Genomic DNA, 12032 nt, shown 5'->3' with positions numbered 1-12032 from the left:
TTATTAAATGTTTTGCAGTTAGGTTTTGCAGGTCATGTTTTTAACTTATAGCCTTTGGTATCCTAACCATTACCTTAAACCTTATCCTAACCCTAGTTTGAACTTTAATCCAATTTTTTCAACAGTTTTAGCGTATTTCCGTTCTGACAGGTGGCTACTCAGATGAACGGTGTGTGAGAGGGGCCGTCAGAGAAATGCGTCACAGATAAACAGATATCACTCGTTTTATCACTTCCCCACGTGTTTCACTAGAACTTCTCTGCTCGGTGACTTCTGGATATTTCTTACAGTGTACGGAGTGGCACCGCTCTGCCGGCCAAGCTGGAGATCTAAAAGCTCCCTCCCCTTTTCTCCTTTTATTTTTGACACACGCCGTAGATGTGCTCTAATACCCCATTGCAGTTTGACGGACACGCTTAACAGTCTCACACACATTGGAGCACGACTGAACTAAAAACACACACTAACACTCCTCAACTCCGCCGATGGGGGGGACATAGACACCAGATGAGATTTGTTTCCAAACGCGCACCGATGGCGGTGAGAGGCGTTTGGCTGAGAAGTACGCGCGGCTCTGTGGATTTGTAAAGCTTGATTTTTTGGGGGTATACATCTTTCTTCCGATCAGGATCCTGGTTCAGAGGACATAAACAAAGATATGGATTACTCAGTGTGCCTACTTTTACTCCTGTCAACCATTTCGTCTGTGTCGACCGGACAATTCCCATCAGAACAGATGTAAGTACAGCTTCAACAAAACAGCCTGTTGGCTTCTTAAAGTGTTGGATAATTTACCTCAAAACAGCACGGTTATCGTCTACAGTTGGGGTGTATATCCCAAAAGTGTGAGGTGATGCACTTTGTCATTTTATTATGGAAGATGATTCTTAAATCAGCAAACAAAGCCCTCCCTCTGTCTCTCCTAGTGATGTTGACTGCCATTACTTCTGATACAACTTTACCTCGTCTGACATGGTGTTTAAAGCAACTGTCTTCTTGCTGGGCTCACAGTAGCGAGACATGTGACTGGCAGTCAAATAACCCCAAGAGGTAGTCTGAGGTCTGGATGGGGAGTCAAGGGCCCACAAACTTTTCATGCAGCATCTCCAAACACCATAGAGCTGAGAGTTTGATCAAGAAAACAACATTTGAGAAGAGTTTTGTGACTAATTTTACAGTTATGGTTAGTTTATTTTTTGAATAATTGGTAATTATCGCAACATATGCTCCTGAAACAACACATTAAAGCCAAAATATAAAAAGAAATTTGTCCCATCCTGTTACAATTAGGTAAATTTGTATTTACTCTTAAATTTTTAACATTTGTATGGATGGCCAAGCAGCAAAAACATCCATACATTTTGTATTAATCACTTCTTCCCCGATAAGCAGTGTCTGTTTATCTCAAATCTCGCCATCTGTTGTTATCTCACTAAATCCTGCTAGTTTCCCGTGATAAGTTTATCAAGAAACTTGACAAGAGAAGTCAAGAAAATGACTCATTATCATGGAATAACAAGTCAAACGCTCAACAACAAAACCAAAATGTATGACAGGAAAATAAAATGTAAGGATGTGTGTACTTGTTGGGATTCCATATTTTTGTTGTGATAACAAATTGCTCGCCAATAAAGAAATGGCCTAATTGTGTCACTTCCTGTTGCCAGAAGAGGTCTTACATCAAAACGATTAATTAACTTTGAATATGTCCAGAGGCAGACCTTGATCCATGTGAAATTTGAAGGCAATCAGGTATTTGGTATGACGGTTACACATACTTCCTGTCAAATTGGCGAAATATTAAAATGCTTGGCATCGCCATTTAGACATGCTTCAATATAACATATCTGTGTTGTGGCCAATTATTGAGGCCTTTCTTTTAAAATCAGAGCTCTGTGGGTAAAGCACAATAAGAGGAATGAAAATAGGACTCATTTGTGTCACATCCTGTTGCCAGTGGGGGGTGCTGTGATGAGATGTTTGCATGTGGATGTGTTCAGTGTGATAACATTGTCTAGCAAGGAAGAGCAGAAGAACACAGAATATTGTATACTAAAGTTATTATAGATTAAAGTCATTTGGCACCATCAAAGATGGCTTATTTTGAAATTGAGATGACTCTGGTGGACTTCCTGTTGGGATTTGGTCATGGGTACAAGAGGCTTTTTTGTAGGTCTTATGATGACCCATGTGCACACCAAAATTTATAAGCCTAGACTGAATGGTGTGTGGAGGCTGAATATTTAAAGGGAAAATTTAAAAAATATTAGTGGCGGGAAAGCTCGATTGCCAGAAGGGGGCGCTGAGACAAAGAAATGATTCTGAAGTATGAATGTATCCAGGATCAATGTGCGATCATCCCTGTGAAGTTTGGTGATGATTGACAAAAGCACTAAAAAGTTATAAGGAATTATTGATTTTTTTTGCTGCAGAAAATTTACAAAAAAAAGTAGTTTAAGTTCGGGCTCTGGTCATGGCACCACCCTATGATGAAAACTCACAGTTTGCACAACTTTAGATCTCCAGGTTGTGTAGAATGAGCTAAAAATTTTGGAGTCCATCAGCTAAAATGTCTTGGAGTATTCGTTAAAATGTGAAACTTGTGAATCGCCCAAAAATACCAACATTTGGCAAGTAGTTGTTAGTAGTGCACTTCCTGTACATTTTAGAGGATGGCCCCAATAGACTTTTATTTTCATGTAATTATGATACATATGTGTACTGATTTTCATGCATGTAGCTCTTACTTGGTCTCCTATTTCCTGTTTGGGGCCCCAGCTTGATGGAATAATTTCACCTACTGTTAAATAGGGTCCTTGCCAACTGTGGAGGGTGCTCTGGCACTAGTTTGGAAGTAGAGGTTGCATTATTTATACACTGTCTTAAATGCTGCTAGTGTGGGGTAGGTGTCAGGATAAAAAAATGCTTTATTTTACAGCTTCCACTGTAAAAATTCCCTATGAGCTGTCCATGTGATTGTACAAGACTTCTCTGGACACAAATGTTAGCAAAATGTACACAAAGTGAAAGTACCTCACAGGAGCTTTAACCTCCTTTATAGGTGCAACTGCCTGTCAGTTTACAGTAGTCTGCACACAGACATGACACAGATACTTAAAACAACGCTCCATATGGATGTGAAAGTCTGTATTTTCTCTTGAAAGCTAGTACTTGAGCTTTATTTGGTGCCAAAGTCTGAGTATGTCTGCTGAAAGCTGTCTCCATGCCCTGCAGGATGGGATCATGATCTTGATATAAAGCCGAGCAATCACTCACGCTGTCTAAATCTGACTCCCCACCTCTCTATCTATATACAGCGGCACATTAATGGAAGCAACAGATGATATATCACCAGCCCCAGGAATACAGCTCCTAACTGTAACAAACATGTACGTGGGTAATGCTGCACCTCACACTTCATCAACAGGTTGAAGATATTCCAGATGGTTCAAGCCAAACTGCGGTGATTTGGATTTGAATGCAGCCCCCCTCTGGAGAGATGGCGAGGCGTGATGGCACTCAGCCTAATGGCCGCGTACAGTGATGTCAGACTAGCTGAGTGGCCTGCCCACTCCCTATATTTCATGGGCACTAAGTGGATTGATCCGTGGGCTGTGTACATGATATTCACACAGGCTTGGCTGGCTCAGACCTACTTTGCTTCAAACAGTTGACTTTAGGGTTGTCACAATTCTTCAGTATGATGTTAGTGAAAATCAAATGTCATCATTTCTCTTCTAATTGCGGTGCAACAGGATTAGAAGTCCTAGGCAACGGATATTGGTGTCCAGATGTTCCCAAATGTTATGCAAAGTCCTGCACACTGTAAGGATGCACTGCCTGCATCAGGCCTGACCACAGAACTGGCTGGGCCCCTGAAAAACCCAGAGAATGGACCCTACCCAGTTGTAATTCATTGATGGTATCAGTGCCTGTGTGTTTGTTCAGTAGCATTGGTGCTAGCTTCCTGGATAACAGTTAGCTCAGTTTGGAGCTGTAGAGTGTGGCAAACTATTACTGGGTTCTGGTGGATGAATTATTTATTCTTGTGACTTTTTAATACCTTTCCACATGTTTTATGCTCATTTTTCAGACTTCTTTTTGTCACTTTATAACCATTTTTGCAGTTTGTTTTCTCCCAATTTTTTCCTACATTTGCCACTTTTTGCCACATAAAGCCCATTTGACCACTGTTATGTCACTTTTTCTACCGCTTAACCAGTTATTGCTGTTTTTATTTTGAACATTGTTTCCCATATTTTTAATCAAAATTTTCCACTTGTTTTGGGCACTTTTATCCCATTTTTGCAACTGTTTTGTCATTCTTACCCATTTTTTCCACTTTCCCACCATTTTAATGGCCTTTTTTGATGCATTTTGCCCTCTTTGTCCACTCTTTTTTTGGCAATTTATCAAATTTTTGCCAATTTTATTTGTCACTTTGACTCATTTTTGTCCTTTCCTAACCATTTCAACCACTTTTTGCCTAAAATTTCATAGTCGTTTAGGCCCTTTTATCCAATTTTTTCCACTTAATGCTCAATGCCACTTTTTTTGTCACTTTGACCCATTTTTGCCACTTTTCACCCTATTCAAACACCTTTGTGCTGCTATTGGCCATACTGTCTACTTCTTTTTGGCACTTTTATCCTGTTTTTGCCTCTTTTTTGTCACTTTGACCCATTTTGCCACTTTTCACCTATTTCAACCATCTTTTTGCTACCATCGGCCATATTGTCCACTTCTTTTTGGCACTTTAATCCCATTTTTGGGACTTTTATCACTTTTTTCCATCGTCATTGTCACTTTGACTCATTTTTGCCATTTACACCCATTTTAACCACCCTTTTGCCACTTTCAGCTATATTGTCAACTTCTTTTTGGCACTCTTATCCCATTTCTGCCACTTCATTGTCACTTTGACCCATTTTTGCCACTCTCCACCCATTTCAACCATTTTTTGACTAAAACTCTTTGTTCTTTTCCCTACTTTTCACCCACTTGTTGCCACTTTTTTTGTCACTTTGACCCATTTGTGCCACTTTCTACTCATTCTGACCACATTTGTACTACTTTTTGCCCATTTTTTTGCTTATCACCTGTTTTTCTGTTGTCGTTTTTGTGCTTATTTCAATTAAAGTTGTCTCAGTTCTTCTGCTTTATTTTCTGGCATCCTGACGTTTCTGCAAATCGGGTTTTAGCTGTGACGGCTGACGTTGCTTTCAAAATGGTTCAGTTGAGTGTGACCATACACATTGATGATGTTACCAATAAAAGGTTATTCTGTTCTGAGGAAAGGACTTTACATTTTGGGAAAAGGCTATATTATACTACAGCATTAATAAAATGAAAACATTTTTGTAGCTTTGATATGAGTGGTAATTATTCAGGTTAGAATTTAAATATGGAAATCACAGTTTAACTTTACAGTGGACCATGATTTTGCTGACCTCCATTGGCCCCAGAAAACTCTCATTTATCCCCCTTATGGGCGGCCCTGCCTGCATATTAGCATAATCTAGACAGCATTCAGGGATTAATCCTTCTCCTAAACACCTGTTGTATGAAAGTAGTGGCAAATGACACTTTTTGATATTGTTGACCATTAAATTAACAGATTTGTGTTGTTTAAAAACACATGGCATTGAAAGTCAGTTAAAAGTAGTGAAACTGCAGATAGGGCATGATGAAAACATTAAAATTCAGAACTAGATTGGCAGGAACTTTTGGTTTCAGTTAGGGAGAGCTTATTTAGTAGAATGCCAGATTAAAAACTAGGAATAACGATTTTGCAATCTGTAGTTTGATTAATTTATCAGTAAAAATGACATTTTCTCAAAAATCTGCAGAACGATGCTTGTAAATCAAATCTTCTCTGCAACAAATTTTCATGGTTTTTTGTCGTGTTGACGATTATTTCGAGTGACAAGCTTTGCATCGACTCCTCAAGGTGAAAGTTCAAGACAGAGACAGAGAGATCCGAATGGAGAGCGAGTTTTTCTCCAGGATAGGCTCGGTGTTTGTGACTAAAATCAACATTCCCACTCAAGTTGTGTACACTGGCATCTCCATGTTCTTCCTGTCCTCCAGTCTGTCCGTCCCTCTTTCTCACCTCGCTGTCTCATGCCTTGAAGTGTGACTGTGTCTCCAGGCTTCATCTCTAACCTCACATGCCAGCATCTGTCTGCTTCAGATCTTCATGTCCTCTCCTCTCTTCTCACTCTCCTTCTCATCACTCCCCCTCTCCGCCTCCTTCACTCCCTGTCCATCTTCTTCTTCCCCTTCCATTTCTGCTTCCTGTGCATCTCTTTATCTCGCCCTCCTCTTTTTTTTTCTCTGTTGCCTGAGGGCCGATGATGAACATCATCGAATCTGAAATGTAAAAAGTCTGATGTCATAGCCTGCGCCCCGGAGACCTCGGCGCCAGTGATCGAGGAGAATAAAACGAGGAGATAAAGGTGGAGAGATAAAGAAACAACAGGGAGAAATCAAGCCTCTTTGATCCTGTTTTATGTAGAATTGTGCTGCATAAATTCTGTGAAAGTTCTGTTAACATTTTCACCCCCACACCAAAAACACAAAACATGTTGAGCACTTTGTGCTGAATTCTGCCATCCAATCACAGCCCAGACTGCATTCTTCTTTCTGTTTTGCCTCCTCAGTCGCCAAAAAGACATATTTTATCTCCATCCTTCCATTTCTATCACCCTCTGCCTTATTTCTTCCACTCTCACTTGCTTTATTTAAAAATGCTAACTAAATTTCATGCTCGACCAGCTAAAGAGCCATGCCTCTCTCATATGTGGCCTCATCTCTGCAGATCAGCACCCTAATGTGTGAAGGCATTGCAGCTAGACAGAGCGCAACATATGCATTTGTGAACAGAAATGTGAAATACACCGTAACAAAATGACTGTAGAATTTACAGCAAAGACCTGGGAAACAAGTTGTCAACAATGTCCTGTGGAATTACTGTTTATTACTGTAAAATAAATCACAGTGATTCATTTTACAGTTTAATATCATATTTTAATGACAGCTGTTTACTGAAGTTGTTTTACAAAACATTTAATTGTAATCCAAACAGCATGCTCTTGTATTCAGTTTAGATTACCGAATTTACCCGGCAACTTGAGTTGCCAGCTAATAACTGTTAAATGTTCCATATACAGTATGTTGTCGGAAATACTACAGTTAAGTTTTGTTTTGACAAAGCAAGGGTTAACCGTTACAAAAGTTTTCATTACATGTGAAAGCTTTCAAACATGACCTGTAGCAGGTTTTTAATTTGGTCAATCCATTACAAATTCATATTTACATTTACATTTAAACACAGTAGACTGAGTTGAAACAATATAGAGCATTATTTAAAGGGGACATATTATGCAAAAATCACTTTGTCAGGCTTTTCTTACAAAAATATGTGCCACTGGCCTGTCCACAATCCCCTCAAGTATTAGAAAAATCCATTCCCTCCCCCAACTCTCTTTCTCTATCTTTCAGAAAATGTGCGCTGAAACAGGCCGTTCTCAGATTTTCCCCTCATGATGTCATGTGGGGAGTTAGCTCCGCCCCCAGGTTCAGTTGGAAGTTCTGCCCTCCTCTCCTGATCTTGCTCTCAGCGTTTCTATATTTGGCTAAACGTGCATTTAAATTGTGTTTGACCAACTTGTCTGAAGTAGAGAAAAGACTTAGAAAACAATTAAATTCATCACAGGGTCATTGTGTCATTGGGTATATGATGTTATCCTGGTATGCCGAGTAAAGCGTGGCTAAAGTTAGCAACTAGCTCAGCCAGCCTTGGTTCCTCTGCAGAGTAATGTGCCTCACCACTTCAGTGGAGTAATTATACACAAGTAAACCCTCAACAGCCTACATACAACTCTATTTCCAATTTCTAAACTGTTGTATGCTGTTCCTTTGACATGCTAACTGTTTAGCTTCTCATGTTTACATCTGTTCAAGTGAAAGCTCTTACAGGAAGGCCATTAACTGAAGCTACAGTGGCTACTAGTGGCAGGAGGCTTTATTACAGTTTTAAAAAGTGTTTGACTCAGATATCAGGCATGTTTTCATAAGAAAAAAATAGATAAGTTTAGCTGGCTCGTAAATCTTACCCCGGCTAATTTGATATCCAAATTTAGCCGTTTAGCTAGCTAACCGTGCACATACTGTACCTATTAATAAGTTAGATTAAAAGGTGTTGATTGGTGGAATTTAAACCCCCAGGACAATATTAGGCTTGGTATTTGCCCCTGTTTATGCTGAGCTTGGCTAACCACTAGCTAGCTAACACTTTATATTTACCAAGCTTAGAAGTAGTAAATGAAAATCCCCATTGGCCCAGTTGTCTCTTTATGTCTAAGTAAGTTGCTCAAGTAGTTGAGAAAAACTGCTGCTAAAGTTGAATACATATTTCCAGTACTTTCTCTGAGAATTTCCTTAATGGTAGTCCAGTTTCCTGCCTCACTTTACTTAGCCTATCATGATGTCTTTGTTAATCTTGACAGTCGTCTCATCACAGTGACCTCACACTGACAGTTGCCTTGTAATGAATATAGCTCAGTTCTCATGAGGCCACCCACATGCAACTTCCTCTGGATCCTACATACTTGGGTGCACTGCTGCTGAACATTCAAGGCATATCGTGTGATGTACAAACACCGGAGTCATGATCTTCAAGTGGGCTTGCAGCAAAGAAAACTTATGCATGCTTACTTCATCATCACTGTGGTGATAGAGGATTTGAACCAGTAAATGCGCCCATCCCCCCGGAAAATCATGCTGGCCACAGTCATAATGTCCAACACAATGGTCTTTTATTGTTGTATTCTTTTTATCCATCATTGGAAACAGCTCTGGGCTTTGGTTGTGATTGAATCATAGGACTTTTCTTGCTTTGGGAGGGACACAGAGATTTTGATTGTCCCAACTAATACGATTGAGGGACAGAAAATTAGAAACAAAACAGTTGATATTATTAGATTTCCCTTCAACTTTTATTATAATGACATATCAAACTTGGAGTGTGACACTGATAATACTGGGAGGGTTCAAGAGGATGAATCAGATGTAATGAGCAGATGGAAATGATGGGTCTCGGATTTCCTCGACTGTGATTTGCACCTCCATGGCCATGAGGGAGTTGGTGCTAGCAGGTATATTTCAGGACATGCTCCCGCTTTGAGTCGAGCAGCTGGTGGGCTATATCTGTTACACACACATACAAGGGTGTGAGATCTGTGCCCATGGATACTGTTTGTTCTCTGATCCCGCCGTGTTTCCATAAACCATCCCTGAATGTTTTTGTTTTGCTCTTTTAGCACTCTCTCCTCTTATTCTAAACACATTTTCCCACCTCTTACAGTCTTTCCTTTTTCCCCACTAACTTGCCTCTGCCCTCGTCTCACCCTGGGCTAAATTTAGAAAAAGCTTGGGGAAGGGGCTGAGGAGGCCTATCTATGTTCCCAGGGTCCTACGCTTCCAGGGTTCCATGTTACCAGTACAATGTGTATCCAGAAACCCTACCCAGAAACCATTCAATATTCTGTAAACCTACCTCAACCTCCGTTTGTAGTCTGTCAAAATTTAGCCTGTTTCCAGATGAGATATTTCACATTTAATACACTCTAATGACACAAGACCTAGAAAGAGTTATTCTCATGACTTTAAAGCATTTCAGTTATAACTGGGGAAGTGTGAGGTTGTAAAGACTGAGCGCTGGTTTTACCACCACAGCACACCCATGGGGGATTTCCAGGGCAGCGTAGGGCTGTCCCCAACAAAGAGGGAGCAAACTGTGAGCCCAAATCCTTAGGATGGACATTCAGGGTGTACTGTTAAACAGAATTCATTTCAACTAAGCAAGACCAGCAGGAGAATCTGTCTCCATTGCGAAGGTCAGACTCAGTAGTCAGGGACTTCAGAACACTTTCACTATAAGGAGGCCAATCAGAGCCAATCAGGTAGCTGATATGCGCAGCTCCAATGCTAATCTGAGCTACACAGAGTAGCGCTACTGTAGTGTTTGAATGGCAAAGAATGTCGTGGCTAAAAATTCATGTCAAAGCCTAACAGGAGACTCGCAAAAACATCTCTGTTACAAGAAAGCTTTCGCTATGACTCTTTGCTCTTCTTTTTATAAAGAAATTTGGTTAAGGTCTGATTAACTCATTGAGTGTCATTGACGTATATATACGTCAAAGTGTTTTTTTGGCGGTTGGCACAAGGGGGCGCTCTCACACTCCCTGTGAGTAATTTTGGGGCTTCCGGGATACGAAGTCGGAACACTACAGTTGGAAGAGACGGTAGATCAAAGCCACAGAGATCAGAGGTGGAGACCCTGGGGTCAAAGAGCAGAGCGATCGTTACGGAGGTAATCTAAGCTAAAAGTTCTAAAAATAGACGCTGGAAGAAACTTTGAACTTTTGCCTGAGAAATAGCTTACACACTGAAACCGACACTGAACATAACAACAGCGAATCCAGGGATCAGCGCTTTCATTCATCTGCCTTGGCTGGCCAAGACGCTAAAGAATGCAGCAAGGTCTCCCCCGTGCGTCGGAGAAATAAAGCAGCCTCTCGCCAGCTGGATGCATACAGCAACGACACTTCAGAGACAGACTTTTCCAACCCAGACTCTAAGGAATGGCTGCTGAGTGAGCGAAGCGGATCTTGTTCTCCGTAAGTTAACGCTGGGAACCCACTGATTATTCAGACAAATTTACGAACGAAACCATCACTCATGCTCCTGTGATTTCAGAGGCAGACTTGAGAGAAAAGCAAGCCCAGTGCAGTTATATAACACTGTCTGTTGGCAGAAAAAGAGGTAAGAACAAAAAAAATCTATATTATGGATTATATATTATACATATAAGACATATTGTATAGCTATTATATTACTTCTATAATTTACAGGCAGTGACAGGGGACATGCAAGCAGGAGAGCACGTGGGCGTATAGAGGGGTCACACAGAGGCTGTCCAGTTCCAGAGTGTGAATGGCATGACAGTGACTGAAGGCACTGTTATTTATGTTAAAATAAAATAACATTTGTAATACAATTTTCAGATGTCTTTTATGTCATTCAAGGCAAAATTATAACATTCAAATCACTGTTTTGCTTGACAGACACTCTCACAAAAATGTATTTTTCTCAGCTTTATAGAAAAAAAGTGGTCTTTTTGGTAAAACTAGCCTCTTTTCAGCTTAAGTTAAATCAAGAACCGAACAAGATGCAAACAAACGTTTTTTTCCATGATGAAATAGAGAGTTTCTTCTTTCATTTGAGCTATTTGGTGTTTGCCAAAAACGCTGGCACAAGCCACTTTCCATTTTATAAAAGAGCTGGCACTCAATGGGTTAAACTTCTGCTTTTCTACAGCTACACCCAAGCTATGCTGGTTGTAGCTGCTGTATACATGAGCTTACAGTACAAGTCAACCCAACCCATAGCAATCGAAAACTTATCCTGAAGCAGTTCAGGAGAAGAGTGGTCACATCTTTTCCACCACCGCCGCCAGTGTGGCTCTTTGCTCTTGCTTGATAAAGAAATGTGGTCCAGTCCTGTTAAAACCGCTGCTATATTATTGCTACATCCAAGCTAACAGCTTCACTGGAGGCAGCCATTGCTAACAGCTCACAGTACAACTTAACCCCGCCTGTAGCTACTGCCTCGTTGTCCTTAAATTATGCTGATTAGACAGAACTGTTTTTGATTTGGCACAACCATTATGGATTGGAACTTTTCAAGATGACTTTTTCTAATAACAGTCTGGAAAATATCTGCTAATATATATATAAAAAAGAGTACTTTTGTGTTTTTTTTATTCTTAGTTAAGTATACCTTACCTGAAGTATATCAATTTTCAAAGCCAGATAAATCCCTAATGTTTATTGTTATAAAGTGAAATGAATGTCAAAAACTTCTGCTTAAGTTTTAACTTCTGGAAGTGGCCGTTCTGTTGCTGTATCAAAGACGAGATTTTTTTCCTCTAGATGGAAGAAGTCATCCGTCAGACAAACTCTGATTTG

The 12032-nt window shown here is 40.3% G+C and overlaps 1 protein-coding gene across 2 annotated transcripts in view; it reads left to right on the top strand.

The window, feature by feature from the left end:
- The first annotated feature begins 409 nt into the window (after nt 1-409).
- Nucleotides 410-12032, top strand: part of LOC121505378 (voltage-dependent calcium channel subunit alpha-2/delta-1-like) — a 167712-nt gene continuing 156089 nt past the window's right edge. For both annotated transcript variants that reach the window (XM_041780651.1, XM_041780650.1), the window contains exon 1: nt 410-738. In XM_041780651.1, the coding sequence (XP_041636585.1) occupies nt 659-738 (80 nt within the window). In that variant the 5' untranslated portion in view covers nt 410-658. The remainder of the gene's footprint in view (nt 739-12032) is intronic.

This window comes from Cheilinus undulatus, linkage group 23 (assembly GCF_018320785.1).
Source record: "Cheilinus undulatus linkage group 23, ASM1832078v1, whole genome shotgun sequence".
In the NCBI taxonomy this organism is placed as follows: domain Eukaryota; kingdom Metazoa; phylum Chordata; class Actinopteri; order Labriformes; family Labridae; genus Cheilinus; species Cheilinus undulatus.
The sequence above is the reverse complement of the archived record's forward strand: the minus strand, read 5'-3'. Positions and strand labels throughout refer to the sequence as shown.